At 57.8% G+C, this 14,016-nt stretch overlaps 6 protein-coding genes across 6 annotated transcripts; 4 read left to right on the forward strand and 2 right to left on the reverse strand.

Annotated features, from left to right (window-relative positions):
* Positions 1-575: 575 nt before the first annotated feature.
* On the forward strand, positions 576-1,544 carry PHYSODRAFT_520891 (hypothetical protein; the record flags this gene model as incomplete). The annotated part of the gene is made up of 1 exon (XM_009535596.1): positions 576-1,544. The coding sequence occupies one exon, from the start codon at positions 576-578 to the stop codon at positions 1,542-1,544; it is 969 nt and encodes a 322-aa protein (XP_009533891.1).
* Positions 1,545-1,883: 339 nt separating this feature from the next.
* Positions 1,884-2,453, forward strand: PHYSODRAFT_521092 (hypothetical protein; the record flags this gene model as incomplete). Its single annotated transcript, XM_009535597.1, has 2 exons — positions 1,884-1,972; positions 2,045-2,453. The coding sequence occupies 2 exons, from the start codon at positions 1,884-1,886 to the stop codon at positions 2,451-2,453; spliced, it is 498 nt and encodes a 165-aa protein (XP_009533892.1).
* Positions 2,454-2,582: 129 nt separating this feature from the next.
* Positions 2,583-3,753, reverse strand: PHYSODRAFT_337900 (hypothetical protein; the record flags this gene model as incomplete). The annotated part of the gene is made up of 3 exons (XM_009535598.1): positions 2,583-2,603; positions 2,688-3,026; positions 3,658-3,753. 3 exons carry the CDS (start codon positions 3,751-3,753, stop codon positions 2,583-2,585), a joined length of 456 nt encoding a protein of 151 aa, XP_009533893.1.
* A 3,007-nt stretch (positions 3,754-6,760) lies between these two features.
* PHYSODRAFT_337901 (hypothetical protein) lies at positions 6,761-10,923 on the forward strand (the record flags this gene model as incomplete). Its single annotated transcript, XM_009535599.1, has 2 exons — positions 6,761-10,156; positions 10,201-10,923. The coding sequence occupies 2 exons, from the start codon at positions 6,761-6,763 to the stop codon at positions 10,921-10,923; spliced, it is 4,119 nt and encodes a 1,372-aa protein (XP_009533894.1).
* Positions 10,924-11,351: 428 nt separating this feature from the next.
* Positions 11,352-12,366, forward strand: PHYSODRAFT_352454 (hypothetical protein; the record flags this gene model as incomplete). The annotated part of the gene is made up of 1 exon (XM_009535600.1): positions 11,352-12,366. Exon 1 carries the CDS (start codon positions 11,368-11,370, stop codon positions 12,364-12,366), a length of 999 nt encoding a protein of 332 aa, XP_009533895.1. The 5' UTR covers positions 11,352-11,367.
* Positions 12,367-12,705: 339 nt separating this feature from the next.
* On the reverse strand, positions 12,706-13,701 carry PHYSODRAFT_518702 (hypothetical protein; the record flags this gene model as incomplete). The annotated part of the gene is made up of 1 exon (XM_009535601.1): positions 12,706-13,701. The coding sequence occupies one exon, from the start codon at positions 13,699-13,701 to the stop codon at positions 12,706-12,708; it is 996 nt and encodes a 331-aa protein (XP_009533896.1).
* Between the last annotated feature and the right edge of the window lie 315 nt (positions 13,702-14,016).

Genomic DNA, 14,016 nt, shown 5'->3' on the forward strand with positions numbered 1-14,016 from the left:
TGCCTTCCTGCTGCATTGCAATCTTCTTAGGCCCTCGTATCTTCTCTCGCCTGCATTCAATACAAAACCTAATATAATTATCGCAGCTCGCATTATTTTCTTATTTTCCAATTGCTGAAAGTATTCGACAAAATAAGGTACTCCACACACTTTCTCGAAGATAAAATGTGTGAGGTGGTACACATAGTGCCAACTTGTGTAAAAAACGTGTCGCAAAGTGTCTCGTTTATGGGCTCAGCGGTGCCTTGATTGTTCCTGCGTATTGTTTAGTCGGACGCAGCAGTGCCGAGTCACCTGGACTCCAAGTTGGAGGGCAGCGAGCGAGCGCTCGCGCCCCGGCTTGGCCTCCTGTGTCGGACAAACTACCATCAATACCTAAAAACCTGACACGTGTATACAAACTATACAACGGCCACCCAACACCACACAGCAGCACCCAACTAGGTACGATATGCACGAAGGATTGGTACGCTAGCACAGCCAGCCATCCCACCAGCACCTTAAAGCGCCCTTCATACTTCGAAAGCCTAAGAAACAAGTACTCGCCGCACCTTGCCGTCCTACTACCCATCGCCATGCCACGAGCTCTCCTCTGGACTCCTCTCGCAATCGGTTTCTCCAACAAAGACGCCAGCATCTTGCTGGAGACGATCAAGCCTTCCAAGGTTACCAAGAGCGAGTTAGTTCCGTGCACCGTGTGCACCGTGGCCGAGCCGCATAACATGCGCTACCGGCTTCGTCGCTGTAGCTGCCGGTCCTGCACTGAGGAAGCTCCCTACGCCAAGTGCCCTTGGCGGGCTAAGACGCTCCACTGTGAGAAGGTTGACCACGTCGACATCTACGAAACAAGCAAGCATGTCACCGCGATGCGCACTGCCCCCGAACCACGGCTCACGTCGGAAATGAAGGTGGTCGCGCGGGAGATGACGGCCCAAGGACTGATGCCGGTTCGTATCCGGAATGCTATCCTGCGCAAGTTTAACCTGGCTGCTGAGGAGCTACCAGCGCTGTCCAAAATCCAGCGCTTTTGTCAGCACTACGCGAGCACGAAGCTCGGCTGTAACGACTACGTGAAAGAAACGCACGATCTGATCCGTGACGCCAGCTACGTGAGCACGATGGACGAACATGAGAGCTTCACCTTCGCCTTAAACTCGGACGCTACCGGCCTTCCTGTTATTGGTTTTGGCTCGGACGCCAAACCGTTCATTGTGGGGGTGACGTCACGACGCTTGCTCACGCAAGCCGACCGTGAAGCTGGATCGCTGCTACTGCACGTCGATGCTACGTTTAAGCTAAACCAAGTTGGTTATCCATCCATAGTTGTTGGCTTTTCGGATTGCGCTCGCGGGTTCCATTTGCTTGCGCTGTTTGTGTCCTCGCAGCGCAAGCAGGAGCATTTCACGGAGATGTTCGTCGCGCTGCAGCAGATCTACAAGCGGGTGATTGGCAAACAACTTCTGATCAAGATGGTCATGGGTGACGCTGACGACGCGCAGTTCAACGGGGTGGAGCGTGTGTTTGGTGAGAGTGCTGAGGTATAATACCTCATGTGCTTTTATCATGCCGTTGCGAAAGTATTTGAGAAGACACGTGCTCTGCAGCCTTCTCACGCTAAGCTGGTGATGACTGGGGTCTACGACATGCACTTCTCTCTCAGCGAGGTCGAGTTCCTCACCACGAAAGCGCGAGTGCTGGGAGAGTGGGCTGAAGTGCCTGAGCTGGCCACATTTGTCACCAACTTCAAGGCGCAATGGCTCGCTGGACGCTACACGCACTGGCAGGTTTACCACACGCCGCGGGGCTGGGCAACTACAAACAACCCTGTCGAACGGTATAACAGGACAATCAAGCGTCAGTACACGCTTCACACCAGACTGAAGATGGGGGCTCTTCTGGGGCAGTTTCTTACCTGCTGCACCGCCGAGAGTTTGAGCGACAAGCCCTTCGCAACCGAGGCGACGGTCCCCAAGTCTCTGGTCCGGCGCAGCAAGGAACTCGCGGCTGCAAAGCTGCTGCATGAGTATTCTCGCTGTCGAGCCAGCATCGCGTTTCTGCTCGATGAAGATGCTGATACGCGCCCTCCGGCTGACTGCGTGCGCGTTGTTTCAAAGTCATGCCCTCGCATCTTCGATCCCGAGGTGGGTCGGACGCACGAAGCAATCATGGTAACGGCCCAGCAGGGTGTGCACCTGGCCCGTATGGAAGTGGAGGGAATGCCGTCGACTGGGTGGACGGTCAACACGTCCTCGCGTTCATGCAGCTGCCGCTTCTTCCAGAAGTATGCTGCTTGCATCCACCTGACTCACGCACTCTCTATCCGTGGTCTTCTCCGCAGTGGCAAGCGTGCCACGCTTGTGTACCGCGGCTCGAACAAAGCCCGTCGAATGCAGAGCGAGACACAAGCCCCAGGCCGTCCCGCACAAAATGGCTACGCACTAGACAAAAACTAACGAGCGCGCCTGTGAACAAGGTCAATAGGCAAATAAACTTGCACAAACTAGAAGAGCAATAAGTTCGTCAAATAAACTCGCATTTGTTGCAATACCTTGCTGATCTCGCTGCGTCAACATTGATCCTTATCATGCATGGTCCTCCTTTGTCTACTGATCTAATCGCACACATCCGCAATACACATTCAGTTTAGTAATGAGAACTATCATAGGAATTTCAGACAGTAGACTCACCGTAGCTAGGCGTGCACACATACCACGCGGGGCTGCAGCAAGCCGTCGCCACTGCGTAGCCGCCCCACAAGCCACCTTGCACAACTCTGTCGCAGCCGCTCCTGCAAGAGCGCTACCTGCTGCACCGCCTGCTCCAGCTGCACGTTTCCTCCGACCGAGGCAGCGACTCTCTGCGTCCACGTCGTCAGCTTTGAGGCACGCAGCCACGTCCAGCCCCACTTCGCGCTCCAGGAAGCCCGCAGTGTCGTCACACCGGCCCTTCTCACCTCCACCGGGAGCGGAGAGCACTTCTGCACGTCCGCTGTGGTGACGCTCCATCACGAGATGCCCTTGAACGCCCTGCAGAAGACGAAGTAACACATAGCACTTCTGTTAGCACGTTTCATCATTAACACGTTACTGGTCCTTCTTTGTACCGTAGAGAGGGAGCTTCAGCGCCACCACAGGTCCTTCTACGGCGCTCCATCCCTCTGTACAGATCGATCTCTTTCCTGCCTGCACTGCTGCGTTGCGGGGCCTGATGTGGCTGAGAGAATGTGTGGCAGGTGGCGGAAAGTTGCGAATTTGCAACTTAAGTGCTGACTTGAAGTTGCTATTTGAGGTTCTGGTTGCACATTAAGAGTGCTGTTGGCTGTCGTCCTTTTGTCGACCCGGACTCGGATTTCTCCTTTCTCTGCAATGGTGCTGATGTGCTTCTGTGGGTATTTCTGACATAATCTTTGGGTATTTTTCGTATTTAGTCCCTGTGTCGCGCGACCTGTTTGTCGCCTGGATGGCGGTCATTGCACTCCCACCGTCCACTCCACCCCGTTTTGACCCAGCCACTGCGGCGGCGGCCTCGTGCGGCTCGCTGCATTGTATGCGCCCGCGGCTTTCGCAGATGCAACCTCGTCGGGCAAAGATGCTGTGTGCGAGAGTGACACGGCTCATGCACAGCTGGATGTCACAATTCACACCCGCGCCCATTAACCTCCGCTTCCTGCACGCGGAAGCCCATGCGCCCGCCGCATCTATACCAGCCCATGCTCGAAGCGCTCGCGTCTTCCGCAGCTGCTGCCCCATCCATCGCGGGATGGGACCGCAGAGACTCCGCGAGGCGCCAAGGCGCCGCGCTCGGAGCCCGAGTTCTCGGACGGAGACGGAGAACCCTTCGGTGTGTCGGGCGGACCAAGGCGTGTCCAGGAACGGTATTCAGCGACGGGGAACACACCATTCCGAACACGCCGTGATCTGATTGGTCGACAGCAAACACGACGTGATTTGATTGGCCAAAATTAATGCGGTCTCACTTCAATGCGTTGTGGGACCGGATGTCCCGATTGCTCATTCTCCAGATTTTGCAGGACATCGATCTGGCTCACGAGCATAAGCGCAGGACGGAATGTCCTGTATTTTCCAAATCGAAACATCCCGGCGTCAAATCCTACACAAAATCTAGTATTGTTGGCACAAGCTTGGCAAAGTCAATCTTTTGTGCTTTTGCAGGACAACATGTCCTGCAAGATTTGCTGCATTGCGGGTGCCGCACCCGCAATGCAGCAAACTTCCGAGCTAATGCGCTAAGCAGAATATCATTTGTCCCTTGCTTGAAGTCGCACGAGCACACGCACGGACACGTAAACCAAGGAGGTCCTGCTTTCTCGGCTGGCTGCGAGTCTGGACAACATTGTCGACGTCCGTATCCTGTTGCGCACCCGCGCCGCGCAGGTTCAACGCGGCGCAGGAAACGAGGGATCCACATCAATCCTCGACCTTCGTCGTCCGTGCAATAGAGCCAGAAAGGAAACGACGTCTCTTGCATGGTGCGCGCCTGGCAGGACGAGTCTTGTCAGCGCCATGCCTACTAGGCATTGCCTAGGTAGGTAGGTGGCTACAGTACGCGAGCACTCTTCCTGCATGGAGCAGTGATCGAGCCTTGGGGTGCTTCGACCGAGACAATAGTAAAGCAGCGTACGGTAACCGGCGATTTCAAGAGGTAGCGACTACAGAAAGCAGCTACGTGTACACGCGTGTAGGGCATGAAGGGCGATCTACACCGCGGTGTGTCGCAAAGGTAAGCGTCGACCACCGGCGCCCCATCTTCAAGATACTTTTCCGATCTTCGTGTGCTCGCTTTGAATTTTTACGATGCACAAGCTAAATTTTACGGATGCAGAAGTGAAATTGGTCTGCAGTCATATTAGTAGACCTCAAGTCGAGACTTTCCCGACACAAGTCGAACACGTTGCCCCAACAAACTACAAGCGACAACCGTTGCAGTTGCACCGGTCCGAATATCTCCCACATACATGTACATGTCTGCAAAATGTCGCCGAAGCCTGTCTGCTATTAGCTAGTTCGCTCCATTTCCAGCGTGGGTTTCCAGGCCCGAAAGCAACGATGCCGATCGGTGTTTCCTTATCGGTGTCTTACGGTAATATCCATTCTGCTGGTGCATTAGACCGCCCAGCCGAGACCCCAGACGCTGGTGAACCGCAACAGGGGTTGGAGGTGTCAGGGCCTGCGGCTGGGACATTGCATTGATCCCCAATTAGGTGATCTTCCTACCACTGCAACCATAGCCAGACCCTGAGAAGTACTGTAAGGCAACCCCAGCTGCATGCACCGCAAATGCCGGCTGCGGCGGGACTTTGTGGGTTTGCGCCGCCAATATCTTGCTAGACCAGCTCTTGCCATCTGGGGCTCGCTTTTCGTGATTGTGTTGTGAGGCACGCTGCACGACCCGACGGATGTGTTGGCCTCCGGTCGAGGTAGACGCTGGTAAAAATTGCGTGAGTGTTGCTGTGTGGCAACTTTCATGTATTGTGCTTTTCAGTTGTTTTGGCGAATCGGACGTGTAAAACAGCTACCTACTAAGATGGACTAGGTTATCGGAGCAGATTAGCAGGTCCGTCGTAGGGAATTAGGACCAAGAATTGCTAGTCCGATGGAAGCACTTGCGCAGGTCCTACAAACAGCCGAAAGCCCGAATGTCGCCCATTTTCACGGCATTCGGGGTTTGAGGTCTTACGAAGGACTCCTGCCAAGTCTTGTGGCAGGACTTTCATACGAGCTGACTCTAATACGGCGTATGTCAAACACAGAATAAACTTAGGGAAACACGATGCAGTCGATACGTTAAACACTCCAGTCTTCGCCCTTCGCCTTCGCGGGTTCCGGCATTGCTTGCTTCCCTAAACAAAGCTTGCTTGGCTTGGACTCCAACCGGAGTCCATTGAACGGAAGACTCCGGGAGACCGCTCATCGGACTCGTCCGAGATTTGCATCTCAGATTTAGATGCCGCCAACCTCAGATTAACTGACCTCCAAAGTCCTACGCAGGACTCGGCAAAATGACCGAAAGACACAATAACAAAATGTAGCGTGGATATATTTACTCACTATTATAAGTTTGGGCGACGCCTTTCGGTCTCAACAAGTGAGCTCTGTGGCCGTCAAGGCTGCCGAGGGGGAAACGATGCTGCTATCTAACAAGGCGACTGCATGCAAACTTCATGGGTCCTAGCGGTCCCTAAACAGCAGATCACCTGCCCCATCCGTAGGTGATGACGGCTCCGACACTCAAGTTTCGCTACGAGCGCCCGCCGAGATGCAAATTACAAGTTGCCATCCAAGTGTCCATCTTCCTCGAGTCTAAAAGCAACATCTAATTCAAACTTCTAATACTGTAGCTCGTAGTTCAGCTCCGCTCGAAGCAGTCACGTGATCGTTACAACATCCAACTCCAGTCACAACAACCAAGTCAAGCAGCGAAAGCCTGGCCTGTCTTTTTTCCTGAAGGGTTATTTAAATAACCCTTGTTATTAAAATAACAAATGCGCGTGTTCAGAGACGGTGGTGCCATCTGGTTTAGGTAGGTGTCGGCGCTCCCCATGAGCTCCTCGCCGCTTGAGCTGTCCGTCCGCAGCCGAAGCCGCTGGAAGCGCAACCATCTCGCAGCACTGCCGCCTCACGCACAAGACGATTCATTCGGCAATTTGCCTCGGCGCGCTCACATCACACCAATCTTCACCCAAGTCAGTCGCACACACTCAGTGGCTACTCGCGTCTGACCAAACCGATTGTCATCAAACATGCCCCGCTGGAGTTCCGCGCTCCTGCCAACGCTGGCGCTCGCCGCGCTTGCACCCACGCAAGTGCGCGCTGCCGCCGCCGACCAAATGGACTTCGCTGCCTGTCCGGTCCGCCACAGCCCCGAATACCACTGCTGCGAGTACTCGGAGACCACCAAGGTGCTCTACACCAAGTACAACCGGCCGTCGGGCGGAGACTACGAGTCGTACTACGTGGACGGCTGGAACAAGCAGCGCCAAGTCAACTTCCCGTACACCATGTACCACCCGACTACACAGGAGTTCTACTACAACGAGCCGAGCTCGGTGTGCCGAGTGCAGGCTGTGGCCAACACGGAGACGGGGGAGTTAACGGAGCAGTTGCAGTGCGCCGACACGAACTCGTCGCTGGCCGAGGACTCGCAGGACAGCGCCGTCTTCTGGACGTACGCTGCCAACGTGCGCAATAACAACGCGTCGTTCCCTGCGGGCGCCAAGTGCTACAGCATCATGCAGCGTGACGGCACTGTTGACGAGGACCTGAAGAACGCCTGTACGTCTACATCCACGACGTCGACGCCTCGCTTCACGACCTTCACGGAGACCCCGCTCGTCATCATCTACCTGCTGTACCTGGCATTTTTCATCATCCTCGGAAGCTGGGCGTTCTTCAAAAGTATCAAGCAGAAGGGCAACAAGTCGGTGAACGAGATGAACAAGAAGCTGATCGCGACGCCACAGACGCCGTCGAGGGCCGTCGCCGGCAACGCCAACGGCCGTCACACGAGCGTCCGCGCTTCGGACACGCGCATGCAAATTGAAGCGGCCGAAGGAATTCTGCAGACCGGGTTCTCCAACTCGCGCCTGGGATCGTTCGTCTTCGGCTGCGTGGTCGTGGCGTCCCTCGCGTTGAACGTGCTTCTCATCATCATCATCGCCGACTACTACGGCAACTTCGACCCGCCGCTTTTCGACATCACGGAAGACAACGCGCTCGTGTTCATCATCGTCTGGGTCATCACGTCCATTTGGTTCGTAGTCATCGTGGCGATGCAGGACAGCATCTTCAACTTCTTCCGCCTCCGCGTGCCGCTCGACGAATGCGAATTCGTCTACATGCTAAAGCGCGATGACACCGAGGTACTCCTTGCTGACCGCTCGGGTGTGTCCGACTTCGTGGCTAAAATCGAGGGCTTCTTCGCGTCCAAGGGCAAGATCAGCGGCTACCGCACCACGGTTCCCGTGGTTGAAGTGGATGGGCTGCGCATTGTGGAGTTCCAGCACCTGCGCTACGTGTACGAGGAGACCGAACAGCGCTTCGTCCCTGGAGCTGTGGCGCTCGGACGCACGTACAACGACATGCTGCAAGAGGCCAGCGGCCTGTCGGACTCGGAGGCCAAGCACCGCATCAACACGGTGGGCCGCAACTCGGTGGACGTCGAGATGCCGTCGCTGCCGGTGTCCATGGCGCACGAGTTCTTCACGCTCTTCTACATCTACCAGATCATGTGCTACTACGTCTGGTACTACTTCACGTACTGGAACATGGGCATCGTCATGACGGTCGTGGTACTGGGCGCGGCCGTGGTCAACATCTACACGCAGCGGCAGATTCAGTCGTCCATCGTGCAGATGACCCGCTACCGCACGGATGTGACGGTGTTCCGCGACGGTGAGTGGCGCGTGTTGTCCTCGCCCGAGATCGCTCCGGGCGACCTCGTCAAGGTGTCGGAGAACTGGGTGGTGCCGTGCGATATGGCCATCGTCAAGGGCACGACGGTGTGTGACGAGTCGATGCTGACGGGCGAGTCGATGCCTGTGCAGAAGTTCCCGATCCCGGAGCGCAGCACGGAGGTGTACGACCCGGAGAAGAGCAGCAAGAAGCACACGCTGTTCGCCGGCACGCGCGTGCTGTCCTCGGGCCGCAACGAGGAGATCCTGGCCATCGTGCAGACGACGGGAGCTCACACGACCAAGGGCCAGTTGATCCAGTCCATCCTGTTCCCGATCCCCATGCGCTTCAAGTACAACGAGCACCTCAAGATGCTGATCTCGCTTCTGCTGATCTACGCCGTCATCGCCTGTATCCTTGTCATCAACTTCCTGCTGAGCAACGGCAAGCTCAGCAACCGCTACGCCGCCTTCTGCTACGCCATTTTCGTGCTCTCGTGCGTCATCAGTCCGCTTTTGCCCGTGGTCATTACGGTGGGCCAAGTAAACGCTTCGCAGCGCCTCGAGAAGCAAGGCATCTTCTCTCTCAACGTCCAGCGGATCACGCTCTGCGGTAAGGTGCGCATCTTCTGCTTCGACAAGACTGGCACGCTTACCAAGCAGGGCCTCGACTTCCTCGGCGTGCAGCCCGTCAAGGACTGCAGGTTCACGCCGATCGTGAACGACGTCAAGGACGCGCCGTCGGCCGAAGAGCTGCTGTACGCGCTGTCGACGTGCCACTCGGTCGGGTCGCTCGAGGACCGCCTGGTAGGCAACGAGGTGGAGGTGCGCATGTTCACGGCGACGGGCTGGGAGCTGGTGGAGAAGGAGGGCGAGCAGCCGTGCGTCAGGTCCAAGGTGGACCCGGGTCTCGAGCTCGAGTTCGTCAAGCGCTACGACTTCGACCACCACCGCATGTCCATGAGCGTGGTGGTGCGCAACCGCAGGAGTGGCAAGTACTACGTGTTCTGCAAGGGCTCGTACGAGCGCATGCAGCAGCTGAGCTCGGCGGCCAGCGTGCCCGGCGACTACAAGAGCGTGGCCGACCGGCTCGCCAAGGACGGGTGCTACGTGCTGGGTCTGTCGTACCGCGAGCTGCCGAGCGACTGGACGCACGAGCAAGTGGTGGCGTTCGCCGGCAACCGCGAGGCCGTGGACGAGAACCTGTCGCTGCTGGGGCTCATCCTGTTCCGCAACGAACTCAAGGACGACACGGCCGACGCCATCGCCAAGCTCAAGGGTGGCGACATCCGCACCGTCATGATCACGGGCGACAACGCCATGTGCGGCTGCTACATCGCGCGCCAGAGCGGCATGGTGGACTCGAGCTCGCGCGTGATCCTGGGCGAGATGGTGTCGACGAAGGAGGCCAAGAAGCTAGTCTGGCGCGACGTGGACTCGGAGGAGGAGTACGACCTGGCGGGCGTCAAGCACCTGGTCGCGCAGGGCGAGGACGTGGAGCTGGCCGTCACGGGCGTGGCGTTCGACTACCTGGTGGCCATGGGCGAGATCAAGGGCCTGCTGCTCAACATCCGCATCTTCAGCCGCATGACGCCCGCCGGCGTCAAGCTGCATATGGAGACGGGAGCGGTCACGGGCATGTGCAGCGAGGGCGGCAACGACTGCGGTGCGCTGCGTTTCGCGCACGCGGGCGTGGCTCTCAGTGACGCGGAGGCGTCGGTGGTGTCGCCGGGAGAAGACGATTCAGTCGGTGGTGGACCTGTGCCGCGACCTCTTTTGCGTCGGTCAAGTTCCTCATCATTTATGGCTTGATCGGGTCGGTCATGTGGTGTTTCCAGGCCTACCACAACGTTGTTATCTCTCAGTGGTGCTGGATTCTAACGGACGGGTTTTCGCTACTGGGGTGCTCATACATGATGACGCTGTCGAAGCCGCTCGATGAACTGAAGGCTGTGCGTCCGACGTCCAGCTTGATGGGACCCACTACCCTGTTCTCTCTATTCGGCCAACAGGTTATCAACGTCCTCTTCCTGTCCTGCGGCGTCCATATGCTTTCCAGCGAGGTTTGGTACTGTCCGTTCTCGCCTGAGAACATCGATATGGCCAAGTGGTGGTTGCTGGGGGACAACCATCTCTCCACTCTCTTCTTCTTCACGATCATCTTCCAGCAGCACACGGCCGGGTGGGTCTTCAGCTTCGGTTCGCGGTATCGCCAAGCGATCTGGAAGAACTACCTGCTCATGGCGTTCTTCGCGGCTGCCGCGACTCTCGATCTCTACCTGCTACTAGGCGAACCTAGCGCCTTCACGGATCAGTTCCGCATCTCGAGCAGTCCCAACGTCGTGGGGCTTCCGGACATCCCCATGCCCAAGAGCTTCCGTCTCAAGTACCTCGGTATCCTCTTGGGCAACGTCGCCACCTCCATCGTGTTTGAGAGCTTTGTCGTTCTCAGCCCCGTACGCTCGTTCTTCCGCAAGAAGTACCACACCGATGCGATCCCGATGCGGAGGTGAGATGGCGATTGAACCGGTAGTGGTAGATGATCTCTCGACCAGGTCGAAAGCAGGTAGGCAGGTAGACAGGAACCAGTACGCTAATTTGTATGAAAATTCGGATTGAATGCTATGCGGTTTCCCCTATCACGGCATTTTTGGGTCGGCTCTAAGAGAGGCTAGTGCATCGATAGCCAAAGGGACAAAGGCATAACGTAGGCAGGCACCATACGTAAAACCGGCAACAACATCCCCGAACTCTCGGCTTGGGCACCAACAAGTATTAATACATTCAACCATCGAAATGACGTTGAAGTTGTCGTGACCAATCACAGCGCGGTGAATTATCTTCTCTGGGATTAGTTGAAATTCCGCATCCTTGCTATGATTGGCTGAAATGATCGTGGGGCCTACGAGCGGCTCACTTTGACAAGCTCCAGCAGCTCCAGCACCTTCCTCATCGCCATGGTCTTCGCGTCTCTGACTCGCTGCGCGCGCCCCGCGCCGCTGCGCCTGGCCCGCCGCCTGAGCACCTACAAGCCGGACATCGAGGCTGTGAAGAAGCTGCGCGCCGAGTCGCAGGCGCCGCTCAAGGACGTGCGCGCCGCGCTGGTGGCCACGAGCGGCGACTTCCCGGCCGCCTTTGAGTGGCTGCGGAAGAAGGGCATCGCGTCGGCCAGCAAGAAGGCCGGTCGCGCCACGGCCGAGGGCCTTGTCGGTGTGCAGGTGGCTGACGGCGGTCTGACTGCCGCCATGGTGGAGGTCAACAGCGAGACGGACTTCGTGGCCATGAACGACAAGTTCCAGGCGCTCGTGAGCAGCGTGGCCTGCGCCCTGGCCCAGCCCGCGTCCGCCGCCAGGGTGGTGACGCAGCTGCCCACGGACAAGCTCGCCCTCGTGGAGGTGGAGGGCGCTACCGTGGCCGACAAGGTGCCCGAGCTGGTCGGCGTCGTGGGCGAGAACGTCGTGGCCACCCGCGCCGTGCAATTCCAGCTCGAGGAGGGCACCATCTGCAGCTACCTGCACAACGTGGCTGCCCCCGGCCTCGGCCGCGCCGGCGCCCTCGTGGCACTGCAGTACCCGTCCAAGTCGGCGTCGGCTGAGCAGGTGGCTGGCGTCAAGGAGCTTGGCCACCGTCTGGCCATGCACATCGTGGCCGCCAAGCCGCGCTTCCTGACGCGCGAGACCGTGCCCGAGGCGCTGGTCGAGAAGGAGCGCGCGTTCCTGGCCGACCAGGTCAAGGACTCGGGCAAGCCCGCGCACATCGTGGCCAAGATGACGGAGGGCCGTCTCAATAAGTTCTTCGGCGAGTTCACGCTGCTGGAGCAGGACCACTTCATCGAGGAGGGCAACCCCAAGGTCGGCGCCTTCGTGGCTGAGCAGGCCAAGAAGCTGGGCGTGGACGTGACGGTGGCCGCCTACGAGCGCTTCGAGGTCGGCGAGGGCAAGGAGGAGGAGGCGTAAGTGGATTGAATGCCTGCACATGATTTAGACCAAGACGGCGAGCGCCTTGCCCCAGTCAGTATCTATCGGACAGTGAGCTGCATCGCGTGCTCGTCGGCAGTAGAGCAACCAACGCCGATAGCTGCATAACGCAGTTACGGCGGACATGTAGTAGAAGATAAAGGCAATTGACACCCCCGCTTGCTTCAACTTCGTGCTTTGTGTTGTCAATGCATGTTGGTACATGTATTAGGCTTCATCGTTGTAATATGCAGCTCTAGTATGTCGTTTGCACACAGGGTGGAGACGGATGAGAGGTTGTGTGTAGAATGGCCTTTACAGAGTCAGCGCGGGGGCTTCTTAGTACATGAAGACGGGGTTGTCCACCGTGATGACGCGCGTCTCGTTCTCGAGGGCCTCGCGCACGATCTTGGGCAGGCCGAAGAGGCCCATGTGGCTGACGCCGTCGAGGAACTTGAGCGGCTTGGAGATGCGGGACTCGATCAGCTCGTTGGTCTTGGCGATGCTGCGCTCGCGGATGGCGTTCACAGCGGCGGCGCCGTCGCCGTCCTCGACGTTGGTGGCCATGTTGAAGGCCCAGATGCAGCCGAAGGACGGGATGTCCACCGTGTAGGGCGCGACCGTGTTGAAGTTGGTCTTGAGCGTGCAGTGGATGGACGAGAAGCACTCGTCCCAGTTGTACACGGCGCCGGGGCCCGACTGGGTGACCATGAAGCCGCCCTTGTTGAGCTTGGTGAGCGCGTACTTGTAGAACTCCTCCGTGTACAGCACGTAGCCCGGGCCGGCCTCGATGGGGTCGGCGATGTCCATGATGATGACGTCGAACGTGCCGTCGTACTGCTTGAGGAAGGCGTGCGCGTCCGTGTAGTGCACCTCGAGGCGCGGGTCCTCGAAGGCGCCGTCGTTCCACTCGGGCATCTCCTTGCGGCACATGTTGCACACGAGCTCGTCGATGTCGACCATCACGACCTTCTCGACCGACTTGTGCTTGAGCACCTCGCGGGCCGTGGCGAACTCGCCGCCGCCGCCGATGTAGACGGTCTTGGGGTTGGGGTGCGCCAGCAGCGCCGGGTGCACGAGCGTCTCGTGATAGATGGCCTCGTCGTTCTTGGCCGACTGCGTCTTGCCGTCCAGCACGAGCGTCTTGCCGAACGAGTGCGTCTCGATGATCTGCATGGTCTGGAACTTGGACTTGGCCTCGAACGTCACGGTCTTGAGCGCGGCCGACAGGTACAGGTCCTCGGTCAGCGCCTCCTTGTACCAGAACGACTTCTCCATCGGGGCCAGCTCGGCCTGCTCCGTGGCGATCGCCTCCTTCTTCTGCTGCTCGGCCATGCTGACGCTACTGCTACTATTCGGTGCTAATGACGGAATGAGCGGCTAGCGGGGCCAGGAGCGCGTTGACACGCATGACTCGGCCGGCTTTGCCAGCCAACCACTCAGTAGCGGGATAGGGATGGGACGCGAACGGAGCTATCATTCCCGTATGATGAGCAAGCACAGCGATACTTTAAGCAAGATATACCAGCATATTCCGTGCTGAAATGATTGAACCCATGGTACCAGGTCTTCGGTGGTCGAACGTTGAACAGCGCCCGCTTCCGGTGCAATGGTGAGATATTGTTTGCTGTGTTTTAGCTGCGGCTTTGG

This window comes from Phytophthora sojae (assembly GCF_000149755.1).
Source record: "Phytophthora sojae unplaced genomic scaffold PHYSOscaffold_8, whole genome shotgun sequence".
In the NCBI taxonomy this organism is placed as follows: Eukaryota; Oomycota; class Peronosporomycetes; order Peronosporales; family Peronosporaceae; genus Phytophthora; species Phytophthora sojae.